This window comes from Haliotis rubra, unplaced genomic scaffold, assembly GCF_003918875.1.
Source record: "Haliotis rubra isolate DU_JTF1 unplaced genomic scaffold, ASM391887v1 Scf223, whole genome shotgun sequence".
Lineage (NCBI taxonomy): Eukaryota > Metazoa > Mollusca > Gastropoda > Lepetellida > Haliotidae > Haliotis > Haliotis rubra.
The window spans coordinates 1307770-1325877 of NW_025766259.1; the positions used below are offsets into that span (position 1 = coordinate 1307770).

General features: G+C 39.1%; 1 protein-coding gene across 1 annotated transcript; it reads right to left on the bottom strand.

Annotated features, from left to right (window-relative positions):
* Positions 1-1131: 1131 nt before the first annotated feature.
* Positions 1132-16943, bottom strand: LOC124277545 (LON peptidase N-terminal domain and RING finger protein 3-like). The gene is made up of 12 exons (XM_046713254.1): positions 16283-16943; positions 13089-13207; positions 11577-11699; positions 10423-10659; positions 9381-9453; positions 6742-6750; positions 6569-6709; positions 5800-6014; positions 5503-5624; positions 4839-5009; positions 3873-4063; positions 1132-2793 (listed from the first exon to the last, which is right to left on the bottom strand). The coding sequence occupies exons 1-12, from the start codon at positions 16860-16862 to the stop codon at positions 2507-2509; spliced, it is 2268 nt and encodes a 755-aa protein (XP_046569210.1). The 5' UTR covers positions 16863-16943; the 3' UTR covers positions 1132-2506.
* Between the last annotated feature and the right edge of the window lie 1165 nt (positions 16944-18108).

Here is an 18108-nt window from a genome sequence, read left to right on the forward strand (position 1 = left end):
GCTGTTTTGCTGGTAATCCAAGCATAACCAAGTTACCAGTCACCAGTGATGTGAAATATGATGATGTCTTTTAGACTCTGGGGGCATTTGTGCCAAAAGTTAAGTTTCCGATGTTTATTAATAATTGATCTATATTTTGTTAACGATTATTGATCATAACACCAGTCCACATTTAACCTGTTTCCAGTCGACAACACAAGAAGATGATGGAGCTATATGTTCATTCCAGTCTACTCAGGATGGCATGATGAAGTCATGATACTGTACATAATAATAGTGAGTATGGTTTTACAGGGCTTTTAGCAATATTCCAGCAGTCACGGCAGGGGACACCAGAAATGGGCTTCACACATTGTAACCATGGGGAAACGAACCCGGGTCTCCACCTGATGAGCAAACGCTTTAACCACAAGGCCCTATTGCTCCTAATAATTAGAGTGAGTGAGTATGGTTTTGCGCCGCTTTTAGCAATATTCCAGCAATATCAGGGCGGGGACACCAGAAATGGGCTGCACACATTGTACCCATGTGAGGAATCGAACCCGGGTTTTCAGCGTAACAAGCGAACGCCTTAACCACTTGGCTACCCCACCGCCCTCCTAACAATTAGATCACAATAGGAACTGTATCATCATACAAAAAAATTACCATGTATAAATGGCCCAAACAGATTTGATGTCTGACATAGAGCCACAGTTGTCCCTATCCTCCTAAAATGGTGGCTATATATAGGTTTAGGGCCAGTGATTATATGTTGTCAAATACAAAAAACGGAAGACAGAAAAACTCTCAGCTGATTGCCACACTGTGACACTGGTCATAATATTGACAGAGAAAATTTTAAAAATTCCATCTTCCAAAGTTATTACAATCTCATTTAATTCCTGAAAAATTGTGGATTTGTTTATATTAAATAAACACAGTAGCAATAAACAACCAAAATTTAAAATTAATGACGTAAAATCTGTCTGAATTTAGACTTCCTGCGAAAAGTTACTCAGTAAGGCAAGCCTCAAACACTTTTTTGAGCACTTCAGGAAATTATAGAGTAAGAAAATAGAACTAACGCTTCATGTGAAAACTACATATATAGCCCTGGAGCTCTAACTTGTGACAACAACGGCACCGACAGAATGCACTGAAATTTATTGTGCACAGCCACCTGGTATATGAATAAAGGTATTGTACAAATTAACAGGCCATTTATCAGTGTACTGACACCTCAATTTCTTGTATCTGAACTTCATATAACAATGATGCTCTTATGTAACCATGGTAACATGCATTGTTCCAACCTGATTTACCACTTCCGAGCATTTAGGTTAAATTCTAATGCTGCCCTGTTAATATATAAAGTATATGTCTGTACAAGGGTTGGGATAGATTTGTATGTTTTTTTTAATTAAGTTATAAACTTAACATTGTGGTGAATCTGGGAAAAGTTTCAATCTCACTAAAATCACAAGATTTACTCCCAATGATACCTCTCGACTTGGTAGTAATGTAAGAATCTCCTGAGAAATCAGTGTCGTGGAATCTAATTTCTCAGTATCAGTGAACAAATTATTCAGAGCGATAAGTGATTTCTGTTTCACAAAAATGAACCTGAAAGTCTATTTCTGCATGTAAATAATGAAAGCAGTCATTACATCGATGGGATTTGTTAAAGGTAGTACCACCAAATAATGTTTCTCTGCAAATCAAACTTTCCAAGTTAATGTGGTTTAGAGATAAAACGGAGTTTTTAAAAGAAGATTTCTTACTGGCATAATAAGCCAAAATTATTGATTTAGATTTTGTTATCAAAGTCCTTTTAGTGTTCGGCGAACTTCCATGGAGGGATTTGGTATCGTGTTGGAACAATAGCTCTGCTTTCAGTGAGATTGGAGAACATAACATACATTAGATTGTGCGAGTCACATTTCTGGCTACAACAGTGACGTTGAATCAGAAATAAATACAGACTGAGATCAACAACAATAACAGCTGACTATTCCATGTCCAGTATAATCATCAGAAAGACAGACAAAAATCCACATCTTTTGTGCTTCAGTACAGGAGAATTACAGTCTTTCGTATGATTTTGATTTGTCGGAAATAAAGTTCTGTGTAACGAATCACAAAATATCGAACATATGGTAGTTCCGACTCCGTGGCACAATGCTGAACAGGGCAAGAGTATGTAAACGTATCTTCTCACCATGTCTCCGTACCACATACAAAGAGAATCCACTGTGGTAGCTCAGCTATATGAGAGTTTTCAGGTAGATCCAGAGGTACCTGAGTTTCTTCTGACTATGCAGGTATAAATTTGCTGCACCAATCTCAACAATATCACACAACTTCTTCAATGATGCTAAATATATCACTGTATCTGCCTGCAGATTTGTCCATCGGGTTGTCATAGCAACAATTAAGACAACCCTACTGCAATAGATAAAAGCATCAAAGATATTGATACAAAAATATAGAAAGGATGTTCAAGAAACATTGCCAGATGCCCTAGTCATTTGCCACTTTTCTTCTTGAGGTATGTTAAAACACGCTTAATTGCAAGCAAACGTTCCTTGAATGACACCATGGTCACCAATGCCATTTGGACCCGGGGGTCAAGAGGTAGGACGGCCACAACCCACCAGTGCCAGCTCGGGCCGTTCGGGGAAGCCTGTGGGTCTGGATCTTTTGGTGGGATAGCACCAAAGTGTTTCACTATTCTCTGCTTGTGCATACTTGGGAGGTCGTCAAACCAGCTCTTGGAGAGAGTGTACATTTCTTCCTCCAGCTGTTGCAGCTCTGAAACAATCAACGGATATTTTATCTTACATCTCTATTTTATCCAAGCTGACAGACTATTCTTGAATGAGTGAGTGAGTTGAGTTTTACGCCGCACTCAGCAATATTCCAGCTATATGGCGGCGGTCTGTAAATAATCAAGTCTGGACCAGACAATCCAGTGATCAATAGCATGAGCATCGATCTGCGCAATTGGGAACCGATGACATGTGTCAACCAAGTCAGCAAGCCTGACCACCTGATCCCTTTAGTCGCCTCTTACGACAAGCATAGTCGCCTTTTGTGGCAAGCATGGGTTGCTGAAGACCTATTCTACCCCGGATCTTCACGGGTCTATTCTTGAATGAAATGTTTTAGGTAGCCACTATTCCATTTGTCCTATTGTAAAAACTATTATAAGAATTAGCAAACAATTATCACTAGTTAAAAAACGTAAATGATAAGTGGTGTTCAATATAAAAAATATATGTCTAATGGTCAAGTGAGTGAGTTTAGTTTTACGCTTCTTTTAGCAATATTCCAGCAATATCACAGCAGGGGACACCGGAAATGGGCTTCACACATTGCACCCATAATCGAACCCTGGTCTTCGGGGTGACGAGCAAACGCTTTAACCACTAGACTACCCCACCGTCCCCTCAACGGTCAAGAGGTTTATGATAATCTTAATTTTAAAATAGTTTGATTGAAATATATATAACAGCAAATTCTAAATGCATAATCATCATAATAGTTGAGTGAGTGAGGGGTTTTATTCCCCTAATCCAGCAAGGGACTTCAGAAATTGTCTTCACAGCACCCATGTGGAGCATGACAAACAGGCACCTGTTTACCCCAGCTTCACCTCATAGGGCACATCATAATTGTGAATTATAAATGCATGTATTATTATCATAACTGGGGTTAATGTGAGCGCCCACCACACTGAAGACCCGGGTTCGATTCCCCACATCGGTCGCCCATTTCTGATTCCACAGTGTGAAGCACATTTGTGGTGTACCCTGCCATGATATTGCAGGAGTATAGTATAGTGGCATAAATCCCAACTAGCTCACTCTGATAATGGGAGTGAGACTCACCTGTGAGTTGCTCTCCTTCCACCTTCTGGTCACTGAGGTACTCCACTTTGGCCGTGTTATAGCCATCTCGGTGACCACGCTCGAGCACTTTAAACCTTCGGCCTCCGATAGTGTCCAGCAGTGAACGCCCATCGGGGAAAAACTGCACATCACGAATCTCCAACATTGTGCCTACGTCGGAGAAATTGTTCCTGAAAGAAAATCACAGCATGTCAATCTGGTGCATGTTCAGGAATGACTAACACAACAACATGTACAACAGAAAGCGTACAAGAATACATCAACAACAACAATAATAATTCATTTATACAATGCCTCGTATCCATCTGACCAATTTCTCACTGGACACTGTAATCAGAATCTGATTATTACCCCAGATAACCCAGGCTGCCTGTTAGGCTAGAAGGTTATACGCAGTCACATGACTTTTTCCAACCGGGTACCCATTTCCCCCCACCCTAACACCCCCATGAATTATGAATAGTCCCTAATACCTATGGCTAACACTAGTGGTGGTCCGATTAATTGAAATAATCGAAGATTGGTCGCAGTGACTAAACGACCAAGCAATCGATCATGTTTTCTCATAATCGAACACAAACAATTCTGGAACACTTGTTTTCATTAACAGTATTTTTCACTAGGTTGGTTTTGTGTGTTACATTTCATAAGCACTACAAGCTCGTTCCAAGTCATGATTGAATTTATCTTAAAGACTCTAAGAAATTTATGTTCCTAACATACTAGTCATCCTTTAAAGATGTGAAATTTTGCCCAAAACCCCCCAAAGATCTACATGTTTTTTTCCTTATTTTTTTGTGCATTAACAAATTTCATAAATGACGCTAACCAATTATTTTCGATGATTGATCGGTTGTAATGAACTAATCATCAATTATGAGATTTTAACCAATTCCCAACACTAGCTAACACAAAAGTCCACAATGTCCCAGTTGTCAAACTTACTCGTCATCTCCCAGGGCAACACACATGCCGAACTGCCTCGTGCCAGACTCCATGCACTGTCGGATCATCAGGCGATACCGCGGCTCGAAGATGTGGAGAGGGCAGGGGATTGTGGGAAAGGACAGTGTACACACAAACACTGGAATCTCGTGCTTTACATCGCTTCCCATCCTGTAGAAAAACCAACAGGGATAGACAGGGTTAGATATAATGCTTAGCACTGTATAAAAAAAGTCCTATGAAAACAAGCGGAATACTATCAACATACAAACAGATATTTGTGCCCTAAATATATATTTCCAACCAAATCACAATTTGTCTAATCAATAATCATAAGGTCTCAATGTAAATCTGAAAAATTAAACAAATTTTATCTGTTGAAAATTCGACACACATTGTAAGACATAAATCCCTGGTCTGTCTAGTAAGTGAGTGAGTGAATGAGGTTGGTTTTACGCCACTTTTGACAATATTCCAGCAATATCATGGCAGGGGATGGCAGAAATGGGCTTCACACATTGTACCCATGTAGGGAATCAAACCCTGGTCTTGGGCGCGACAAGTGAATGCTTTAACCACTAGCCTACCCCATCGCCCCTGTCTGGTAAAGCTGTGACCATTTCGACTTCCATGTCCTGCCACTAATATTTAGTTGTGAACTTGCCTGGTTAGCTCTAATATCTCCTCTTCGTGTGTTTTCTTTCTCTCCTCATACTCCCGGTCAAAGTATGTTTCCAGGATTGTCTGCACCGATTCCGTCACAGCTTGTCTCCTCTCTGCCAGGTACTGTAACCATGGTAACATACATGTACTCTCAATGTTGGATCAAAGAGGGAGCCGAAAAAAGAAACATGACAAATATCTTAATCACAAGTTTGTCAACTCTTGGATTCTTACAATCTGAGTAAAAAACAGACATTGCTGTACTTTTTCCATAAAAAACAATAAAGACCTTGCATACCTCAACAAGAGAACTTTTACACAGTGGGCAGCTGGTGGTGTGATCCAGACAGCGATCGAGACACTGGCGACAGAAAACATGGCCGGAGGGCGTGGTGACTGGAACGTAGAACAGCCGATAACACAAGCCACATTCAAAGTCCTCCACGGTCAGCAGTTCTTGGGGGATGTACTTAGCGTCATTATAGCTGGCAGCAGTTGGTAGGGAGTCTGGTTCTGAAAGATGATACAGATGTTACTTAGTTGGACATGTAAGGCCCGGGCCTAAATCTTTAGCATCTAATTATCCTGGATTCTGTTCCACAAAGGGATTGTAGCACTATGTCTGCCTTTAGCCATTGGCATGTCCATTGGCAACATTCATCGTGTCCATTGGCAACATTCATCACGTGTCCATTGGCAACATTCAACGTATCCATTGGCAACATTCAACACGTCCATTAGCAACATTGGATTACTGACAAGACAGCCTCCAGAACGTCATGGGCTACAGATAATTTCGGATTATCTGTCCTGACTAAATGGTATTAATACACGGCCTTAGGCAAGGGGCAGCATTCATTCATTTATTCATTCATATGAGAGAGAGACATTATGGATCTGTGACATTATGGATGATGGATAATGTCCCATTGTATTCAACCCAACAATGAAGCACTGTGATGTCATAACTGACCAATCAGCTTTTGAATTGTTAACACACATGCAAATTTTCAAAGGTAATGACACAAAATTTTCCTTATGGGTAATATACACAAATAACTACTCACTCATGTACTTGAGTTCGGAGGACCGCGTGGGGCTTGATGGACACTGTCCAGAAAAATTGCGAGACCGTTTTCTGGAGCAGGTTGTGACGGAAACATCTGGAAGGCTGCCATTGGAGACAGACTGGATGCTCAAATCTCTCATCGCCACTGGCGATGATCCCGGGGAAGATGGAGCCGATGACCTGCAAGAAAAAGAAGATGGAGCCACGGTGACCTGAACAAGATAAAAAGAGTGAGTGAGTTTAGTGAAAAAGAGGAAAAAAAACAGGCATGCTTTTAGCAATATTCCAGCAATATCACGGCAGGGGAACACCAGATATGGGCTTCACACATTGTACCCATGTGGGGAATTGAACCCGGGTGGAACCAAGGGAAAAAAACCAGGCATGGATAAATATTTTGTTTCAAATTGTCAAGTTTGCCAAAAGGCAATTACTAAGATGTTACATGAGCGAGGTTGGTCTTACACTGATTTTAGCTTTATTTCAGCAATTCACAAAGGGACATAAGAAATATGCGTCCCACACTGTACCCATTTCATCTTCATGTCACTTCAGGTAAATCATAACATTATTTCATAACAATACTTTATGTAAGACATTATAGATGACACAATTTCACGCTGACAATATTTCATGGACAATTTCATGAGAAAAATAGTTGTGAAGCAGAATGTAAACTTGGTAATTTAGTTAAATATGGTAGCAACTCTTTAAACTAAACCCCATGTAAAGTAGTCATCCGAGTTAGCATCGGTTCTCTTTGCTTGACCATTTCTATTGTTTCTGTAGCATGTGGCCAGATCTTTACACTTAAACACTTGACTGACTGACTGACTGACTGACTGAGTTTAGTTTTACGCCGCTTTTAGCAATATTCCAGCAATATCACGGCGGGGGACACCAGAAATGGGCTTCACACATTGTGCCCATGTGGGGATTCGAACCCGGGTCTTCGGCGTGACGAGCCAACGCTTTAACCACTAGGCTACCCCACCGCCCCTCTTAAGGACTTAAACATCTCACTTGTCTGATCACCACTGCATGAGCATCACAACACTACACTACTTGGGGTAAGTTAGTTAAGATTTCTTCTGTTCTTCAGTGTTTGCCCCAAGCATAAAAATTTAGAAGTCATCATGACTCCCTGGTGTCATGAGAGGGAGTCATGGACATATTATTGGGAGTCAACTTCAGTTTGGAACTTTCATGAAGACATCAACTGTGATTATTTAATAACGACAAAAACAAGGTAAGGCAGGTCAGGTATTTAATCAGCACTGAGCAGTTAACTAGCAAACATTTAGTCTTAGAATTTAGATTATCTGAACTAAGGGCCCAGTAGCATTGCGTCAACAATGAGGCAAGCTTTTAAATTCACTGCCTATTTGAGATAATTTGTGCGTCAAATACGCTGGTTTTCTGCGCCATTGCACTGGTTCTTACACTTATCATAAGGAGGTTTGGATCTGATATGTTAGTCTTCTTAACTAGATGTTTAGAATTTTAGTTGCATGCCTGTACTGTAGGACAAGTGGCAATATCATTCACATTAAATGAAAGTTTTATATAATAATTGTATATTTAATGTCAGGAGACATTAATATCTACTGTGATCAATAATATTTCAATGTTCACCTACCATGTTGTTATTGGTGCTTATAGTAGTAATTAATATAGCTTATAGCAGTAAGTGCAATACTTTTATGTCATTGAATAATTTATAGCTTACAGCTGTCAGTGGTATATTACTGTAGTAGCTCAGTGCATGAAGTATTGTAGAAGCTAGTAGCTTATTATTATGTCCAGAGTTCAACAAGTAGTAGTCGCCAATGTGTCCTGATGGTGTGCATATATATTGGGATAACATTACTGGGATGTATATAAGTGCATATGCTGAAGTGTGTGTCTGTATGTGAAGACAGGCAATAAATCATATGAGCCCCTCATCATGTCAGTCTATAATATTGCAACCCTGACTGCAAAATCTGTTAATCCTCAACCCCAAATGCAAATCTGTTACATTGCAACCATGGATACAAAATATGTTAAACTGCAACCATGGATGCAAATCTGTTTCATCATAACCATGGAAGCAAAATCTGTTACACTGCAACCCTGACTCACAAAAACTGTTACATTGCAACCATGGATACAAAATATGTTAAACTGCAACCATGGATGCATTATAACCATGGAAGCAAAATCTGTTACACTGCAACCCTGGATGCAAAATCTGATACATGGCAACCCTAGTTTGATTACAGATTGCCTGTTGGTAAAGCCCCACGTTGATTCCCCTAAGGTGACAGCACATTAAAGGATGTTCCGTCAACATGACTGATTGGTGTCTCCCATTGACTTCAAGGAGATGTGTTCCGTTCATTGAGAAAAGATTACTGATTTCATAAACTTGAAATCTCTGGACCTGCTTTGTCAGATGACTTTGAAAGATAGTCTCTAAAAACATTTTGTGTTTTTGCGATTTATGTGTACTATAATATTCCATGTTAGTACATAACTACATTCAAGGAATATACTTGTATATTCCATGTCTGACCAATTTGCATGTGTATATTTGGTTGTCTATATTATTCATCGACTTGTACAAATTAAAATTTTAATAATTTAAAAGCACAAACACCAATAATATTCAAAATGAATATAGCACAAATTAATGTCCATGTAAATATATGTTCAAAAACACAACATTGTTTACACACCACAATTATCCAGCTTCTAATCTCTTTTCTTTCACGGTACACGCACAATTTTCAATCTCCACAAGTACAGTTGTACACAAGACTACTTACAACGAATGACTGTGTGAGCCGCTTCTCTACCCGTATCCAAGTCAAAGGCGTCTTCCTGTTCACAGCAGCCAGCCTGTTGAAAGAACAAGACTGGTTCAACCACAATAGAGATTTGATTTGAACAGAAACGCAAACCCTCACATTGACACAAGCAAAATATCTGGCATACGTGTGGTTACAGATAACAGATGAAAAACATAGTTTCTAACAACCATTAACATACTCCATCAACTTGGTTGACACCATCCTCGATAATCTCCAGGGTATACGTTCCGATAAATCTCCACTATACCCTGGACACATCTACGTCTGACACATCTATGTCTGACACATCTACGTCTCGAGCCGATGATTTTATTACCTCCCTTTGCTGGCTCCGCATTCTCACAGTAGCCAATCAGATAAGCTACCAGAGCTTGCCAGTGTCAACAAAGATAGCGGTCGCAGCCGAAAAAGTTTGTTCGCACTGCAACTCAGACTTGGGGGGAATACTTACAGACAAATTGACAGGTCTGACACCTTAAAAAAAATATATGCAAGAACTCCTTCTACCTCTTTCAGAGTACCTCTGCAACAATATATTATTATGTTGCCAAGTTTAATCGGTTAGATCATTTAAAAAACGAAAGTGAGTTGTGATTGGCACGCTCAACTTCCCAGTGTAGACACATGATTGGATGAAAAGCCAACCAAGGGAGGTAATATCATCGGCTTGAGACGTAGATATGTCCAGGGTATAGTGGAGATTTATCGGAATGTATACCCTGGAGATTACCGAGGATGGGTTGACACATGTCATCGTATCCCAGTTGTGTAGGTCGAGGCTCGTGTTGTTGATAACTGGATTGTCTGGTCTAGACTCGATTATTTACAGACCGTAGCCATATAGCTGGAATACAACTGAGTACGATGTAAAAATAAACTCACTCACTCACACTTTCAGCTTTGGAAATTCAACATAACATTCTACACACCTGGAAGCTCATTTTACTTTTTCACGTCCCTTCTGTAACTAAAAGCAAAAGTTCTCAAAGTTCTGTACCTGTGCAGCTGAAGGTGAAGGTCCCGGTGACACGCTGAAGTTCTCGGCTGTCGTGATGGTTTCACTGATGATACTCTGGAGGTGGTGTATTGTGGATACAGTGAGGTTGGGGAAGAGCTGTGCTGTATCGAAGTTGCTGGATATCAGTTTGTGCAGAATGCTCGGATTCACATACTGTTGACGCACAAGACTCTTTGGGTCATCTGACGGCAGATGCGACAAAATCTTGTGCAAGATCTGAAGAAATAAAAGAATTTGTGTTTTTTATATCACTTTTCTTTTTATTCACAACTCTGTTTAGAAGTTTGTGCTCCAAGTCCAATTCGAAAAGCTTCATACACTTGTTTCAAATGCCCACAAACTGATCAGTTGATAGACCTGAACTAAAAATAACAGTAAATTTGAGCCATGTATAATATCACTAGCTTCTATACAGTAATCATGTTAATACAAGTAATAGCACCTGGGTATACTCACTCACCCATTGAAATTCCCTGGATCAAACCCAAACTAGTGATAACATCACTTATTTTTCACTACTAACCTTTTCCAGAACAAATTGTCCAATTCCTGGGTTTTAATGCTATTTATGCCAAAAGGTCCCCTTGGGAAATCAGCTGTTTTGATCAACTGGAAAGTGTGTATATCCATAGTAAGAGATGCTTTTCATTAAAGCTAATCAGTAGTTTAATCCTAAGGGTTTTCTCACTGACAATGTTTTTTACCTGATTGGTATAACTCACGAAAATTGATGAAACCTCATTGGTTACTGTATAAATTACCTAACTGATATTTGAGATTGTTAAAACTGAAAGATTTAGCCTCACTGGTTATCCTCCTTGACAAATAGTGGCCCCAAACCAGGATAACTGTACGTAACTTTTGTAACCATGGGACCCATGAAGATCCGGGTTAGAACTGGTCTTTAGTAACCCATGCTTGCCGTAAGAAGCGACTAACAGGATCGGGTGGTCAGGCTCGCTGACCTAGTTCCCAATTATGTAGACCGATGCTCATGCTGTTGATCACTGGATTGTGTGGTCCAGACTCAATTATTTACAGACCGCTGCCATATTAGCTGGAATATTGCTGAGTGCGGCATTAAACCAACCAACCAACCAACCGTAACCATGGTAAAACAAACACAACCTTACCTTGCATAGATAGTCTTTGGCAGAAGCAACTGTAGCATCTAAAGCCAGGCACTGTAGGAAGGACACCACAGCCTCTTCATACCGATTTAAACCATACAAAGCACAACCTTGACGAAAATACCCCTGAAACACAATTACAGAGTTTGGAATTAGAATATTCTAATTGGAATAATGAACTGGGTGACGTTGTACAAAACAACCTAAACGCTAAGACTACCTTAAATCTATGTTGCGGTATGGGAGTTACGGTCACCTTAGCGCTAAGATCGCTTTGTACAACGGCACCCTGTATCACAATATGAAACAGAAACTACCAGTTTCTGTCTGTCTCACCATGTTTCAGGGTTCAAATTGTTTTAATGAAATTGTTGTAATGGCAGTACTAAAAGGGCCAAAAGGAGTTCTATCAGTGAATGTACTTAAGCATAAATTGAAAGTAAGCTAAACAAACTATACGAGGGATTTCCAAACTGACAAAGGTATCAACAATTTGAAGGAAGGGCAATATTTCTAAATTATAACAGGTTGTATTTGGGGATCACAGTTTTTCAGTAAAATTGAGACTCAAGTTCTGTTTTGGTTGAGTTTCATCTGGGATTCGAACCCACACACTCAGTGTGGGGCACCAAATCGGCAGCACACAAAGTCAGCCGTCTAACCCACTCAGCCACTGATGTTACCATTGGTAATCACAAAGTATGTGATCCAGACAACCAAAAAGCCATGAGAGCTATCACTGGAAACTGTCATTGCCATGATTGTTTAGTGACATGGTGAAATAACAAAATGATTTACTATCATGCACGTCAAGGCATGTAATGAAAATCTTGTGATTAATCACTCATTGATGATAGCCAATTGACCAGGTAATTCAATGTTAGACATCACAAGCAACTATCAGGGTATGTTCACAAACTATCACACACATCACCCTAGCTAAGCACCAACTCAAGGAGTCCTGGCCCCCGATTTCGTTAAACAAACGTAGACTAAAAGGTCTGAGTTTTGACTCAAGTTACTCAAATTTGAGAAAACGCAGGAAAATGCATTTCCCAGAATGAACTGAAATCGATATCAAACTCAAACATGGTAGACAATTTGAGCTTGGTGGATAGATTACTTAAGTTGTTTGGGCTTTTTTTTATTTTAAAAATGCAGCTGAGTTAAAAATTCAGCTGTTTCATATTCTCAATCTAAGTATGAAATTTGAGTAAAAACTTAAGTTTGTTTTGAGAAATAGGGGCCTGGGTGCTGTTGTACAAAGTGCTAAGGTGACCGTAACTCCAATACCTTAACATAGACTTAAGGTAGCCTTAGCGCTAAGGTTGTTTTGTACAACGGCACCCTGAACACCAGCACAGGCCATTATGGACCAACATCACTGACACACTTTGATGGGGAGAGAAGGGTGGGTGTGTGTGTTTTGCCTGTATGTTGTCATAATGTTGGGCGACAAAAACCCAGTGACTTATTATCACAATATTGGGCGAGGAACTTAACATGAAAACTCACCTTGGGCCAGTCTGGCCTGAGTCGGATGACATTATCTGCATCTTGCAAGGCCTCAGCAGCTTTGTCCAACAGGAAGTAGGCATAGCAACGGTTGCTCAGCAGTAAATGATCCTTTGGAACTGAAAAAGTCAGGGGAGACAATCAGGCATAATCAATAGCTATTGCACTCATGAAAATGCAAATTATTGGATCTTGTCAATGTTAAAGTGCAAAACGGTAGAAATGGACCCAAAGAATATCTAAAACAAATCATCATACAAAGGCTGAACTGCCTAAACTTTCACAACTTCAGTGACTTTTTTTTTCTAATCTGAAACAACATGAACTTCCATGGTGTCAGTGCCACTGTTCAATTTGAATTGCTCTGTCATGTTTCTCATGCTAGGATTTCCACATCTATAATTAGGGATGAAATAATACAATATGTTTCACAATACAGATATTTACATCAAATCGCTTGGAAACTCCTTGACTTTAAATATCATAATATGTTAAAAAAATAATAATTTAGAAATAACAAACTGATTTTGGACTAAGGCATTTCCTCCGACTCTGTTTTGCAATTAGGTGAATGCTTTAATGACTTATCATCAAACCTGTTTGTTAGAAATGATGAATAATACGTACATATGGTGTTGTTTTTTCATTTTAAAAAATCTATTGGTGTCTTGCCATGTGAAACAGATTTCAGCACGTCAGAAAAATGTAATAACAATTGACTACCGAAGAAGTAAACTTCATTAAACATCTTAGTCACAAAATACAACTTGCTTTCATGAAAATTAAATACTGTGTTTCTTCAAAAAAATAACAAAATTTATTACTCGCTTGTGGAAGATACTGCAGTGTAATATGTTTAAGGCAATATTACACTAGTGTAATACCGTTAGATGTATCACGTCATATCGGTTTACAGTTATATTTACTTATAACGTCACAATGCTGATATCTCTGTCGCAATGGTATTAGACCTTGCTTGACTCGCGGAAAGCCAAGAGTCATCACATTGGAGGGTAGTTTCTATCAATTTATGTTGGAAAGTAATATACAGAATACTAAACTCATTTCCGTGAAATACCACTTTTCTTAAACTCGTGAAAGATTTTGTATCAAACTCGCTTTCGCTCGTTTGATACCAAATCACTAACTTGTGTAATGAAAATGGTATTACGCGGAAGGATGTTTGGTTTCCTCAATGAACACGTTTTATCAACATTGTTCCCATGGTGCATTATCACTGAATGCCTGTGCGTAACAAAACGAACGGAGCATGACAGGATTTTGACGTCTTGAATCATTTTTTTTAATGACATTTATACAAAAGAGATGACAGATGGTAGGTATAATCATCTTAATTTATGACTTGTTTTAATTTAACATGTCACAAACAGGACTGTTTTCTATCTTGATTGTCATTTTACCGCCAAAATGTTTAGAGAGTGTCAAGTTGCGAGATGTTAAGATGATTAAGTAGATAAACAATGTTTTCATATCCCTTGCAATGCTGACGGGGTCGTTGTTCGACATGGGTACTACAGATATGTACCCCCAGGTATGTTTCTGCATACTGAAACAAACCCAGCCAGAATCAAAATACAGATACGTACCCCATGACGAGTCCATTCCGCACCATTTTTTTATGTGAACTGTCAAACTATTGTATGAGATGTAACCAATTACATTATATAAGAACGAGCATACCCAGTGTTGAACATTTCACGATGCACAGTATCACTCGCAATCAGGCGAACGGGAACTACAATATAAACTGGTTTTCTTTTTGGGCTAAGGAATGTGGACTCATTCGCCGTTTAGGGTACAGGTATGTTTGTGTATTCTGACCATGACCTAGGGAGCATATCAGTAGTAATGTGCCGACAATGACCCTTCAGCGCGCTACCAATTGTATTTCTTAAACTTACACAGAGAATCATTTTTCGATCAGGTAAGAGTTCCGCCCGTAACCCCCCCTTGAAATGTATTATATTTATTATGATTATTACTAGGGGTTAGGTTTAGGGTTCTGATTTAGCATTATGTAAGGTTTAGGGTTTGGGTAAGCTTTCTATGAAACATCTATTCTTATGCATTGAATGATAAACAAAACTGGGTTATGGGCGGAAATCTTTGGTTTAAGTACTACAACATATCTGATGGGTACTGCCAAGTTTCAAATCCTAAAGTTATATACACACATACAAAACCATCATCATCAATTAACATTATCTGATGACATGTTATGTTACCTCGATTATTTGCTTACTTAGTCTAGATTTGATTATTTCAACTGATATGACAGGGGCGGATACAGCTTTTTGAGAGTTTCAATTGTCATTTAATAAACTTTCAGGGCAAAAGGGGGGGTGCGCACCCCCTCTCTGGATCCGCCTATGTATGAGATTAATGGAATACTCCCGGGCAGCAGTGCTTAGCTACATTCTCCTCAGGCAAACAAAAGCAGTGTCTCAAGACTGTTATCTAATTTACATACTAAAATTTAACCAGTAACAGATACACAATGACTCATTATACAAGAAAACAGATATGATAAAACATTATTTTTGAAACACTGAGGATATTGATTTATCGTCCACGATCCTAACTTTATTGATAGAATCTATATTCGTTGGTATCAATTGTAATGTGTAGATTTACACGTGACATTGGTCAAGCACAAACGTAACTGAGTTTCAGTAATATCTTACATGAACATCAGTTTAACACGTACCACAGATGCAATATCAGATAAAATTGTGTTTAACTCTCTTCGCGGTTATACCAATAATGACAATGGCAGTGAAAATGACAACGTGAAACGTACACGTGACAGTTAGATAACGAGGTCAATGTCAGCAGCCGATGATTTGATTGGTGGGTACAAGCTTAGGCATTAACAAACCATTCTTGAACATTTGGGGAGATTGGGGAGAAAATATACCTTCCCAAAGCGTAATAGGTGTCTAGAATTCAGAAGTTACATTTATATTTTATGTTTTAACTTTGTATGAATTTAATCAGTATCTTATTGCGATCTGACACGAGAAATAGCTTGTGTTTCCCCCATTCTACATTATATAAACAAATAAAAATGGCGGCGATTCTAGTACTTCCGGTTGCAATCTTTTATATAAGACACTCATTGATCTGAGAAAACGTGAATGAATAGTGTTGGGAGATTGATCGAATGTACTTACCAAGTTCAATTGCTTTACTGTAATAAATAATAGCGTTTGGAAAATCCCTCAATTCGAAGTAATTATTGCCCTCCGATTTCAATCTATTTGCCTCACACTCGTCAACAAACCATTTTTCTATCACATGTGTCAAAAGTATATTAGACTTCAGACTGGCCACCTTCAGTCTATAATGCACAACTCCACATATACGACACGCCTTGGAAGAGTCTTTCATCAAACACTTTCGGCAAAATGTATGACCGCAGGGTATCGTCACGGGATCGGACAGTAAGCTCCTACACAACCAACACGTGAACATACACTTTTTGTTCATATTCTGATTTGTCGTATCCTGTTTCACAGTTTCAATCAGCCCTGTCACTAAATGTTTTAACTTCTCGGGCTTCACTTTTCCAAATCGAAATGCGTGTGAATAGGCTTCAAAAGCTTTCTGAAAGTGGCCTCCTCTGGCGAAGCTGTCCGCTAGCCCGAGATATAACTCCATTTTCGGACCATTTTCCTTGATAGTTCTCTCATATATTTCAGCAGCTAGTCCAAAATTGTTCGTACTGAAAGCTTGTCTCGCTAAATCCACCATGTTCTGTTCCTGAAACAAACACAGACCGTTTGCCCTGCCAGGCGTACCGTGGCTGTTACAAAACACCGACTGTCAGTGTTATATAAGATCACGTGGTTTGCTATGGCTTGTCTCATTGGCTGGAGAGTGACCTTCAAAACAGAGCTGTTATAAAATCAAAGTGCACATAGGTTTTTGTTATGTATACAGCATATATAATCCCTGAGGAAAACAGCAACAAATATAGTGTTGTCAGCCCCTTAATTCCATTGCCAAGCTGTTCAGCAGCACTTATGATTTTCTTATATGATTGCAAAATGGCGTATATCATACCTTTACAAGTAGGGTTCACCAAACTGGGTCATTGGACGCGCTCGTGAGATCTGACCCATATATTATTGAGGTACGTTCACATGAACACTTTGACAATGAGGCAATTCGATATTTGGGTTTATATAGTTACTCTGCATTCGTAAGAAGTTTACATAAATACCCATTTAATGAAGTGGCGCATTTTTGTTCCACGAATCATTACACTCAAGCGTAAAATCTGTGCAAATATATATAGTCGCGCGAAACAAACTGTTTGTTGAATTTTCTTTAAAACGTACTAGTCTAATATAGTCCTCTAATAACCCCGACAATCGGTGCAAAATAACAGTGAAATTTAATTCGGGGTTTGTAGAAAATATTTAAATATCTAATAATAAGTGCGGGCATCGTTTTGTGATGTGTTTTACATAGCCACCAAATTCTGAACATGGATCGGTCGGTCGGTCGGGAGAAAAAACTAAGAAAAAATTGATAAAGACAAAAATATCAGAATAATGTTCTTGATTCTCATTTATTGTAATTCCTATTACAATTTCTCGCGCTCATTGGACTTGTGGCAGCGACTGATTAAAACATTTTAGATAGATAAACATTATTTATCGCCAGTTCTAATGGAATCAAATTAATCCTTTCCATCAAAATTACTTTTAGAGCTTTCTTTTGATGTCATCTGTTGATGTCAGTCAGTGCCCAATGGAACTGCCCCCTCCACGATGCACATGCTGATATTGCCAACCCAACACTGAGGCTGGTCTAGTAACCCGCTTTCTGACTTTTGACCCATGCAGTAGGTAAGCCAATCAAATTGGCAAATGGACGTTTCCATGTTCATTATGGGTCGTTTCCGATGTCGATTCCTCCGATTACGAAAGACGAGAGATTTAGCATAACGTCGATCATTGGTATGCGCTGACTTTCCCTGATTTAAATGACG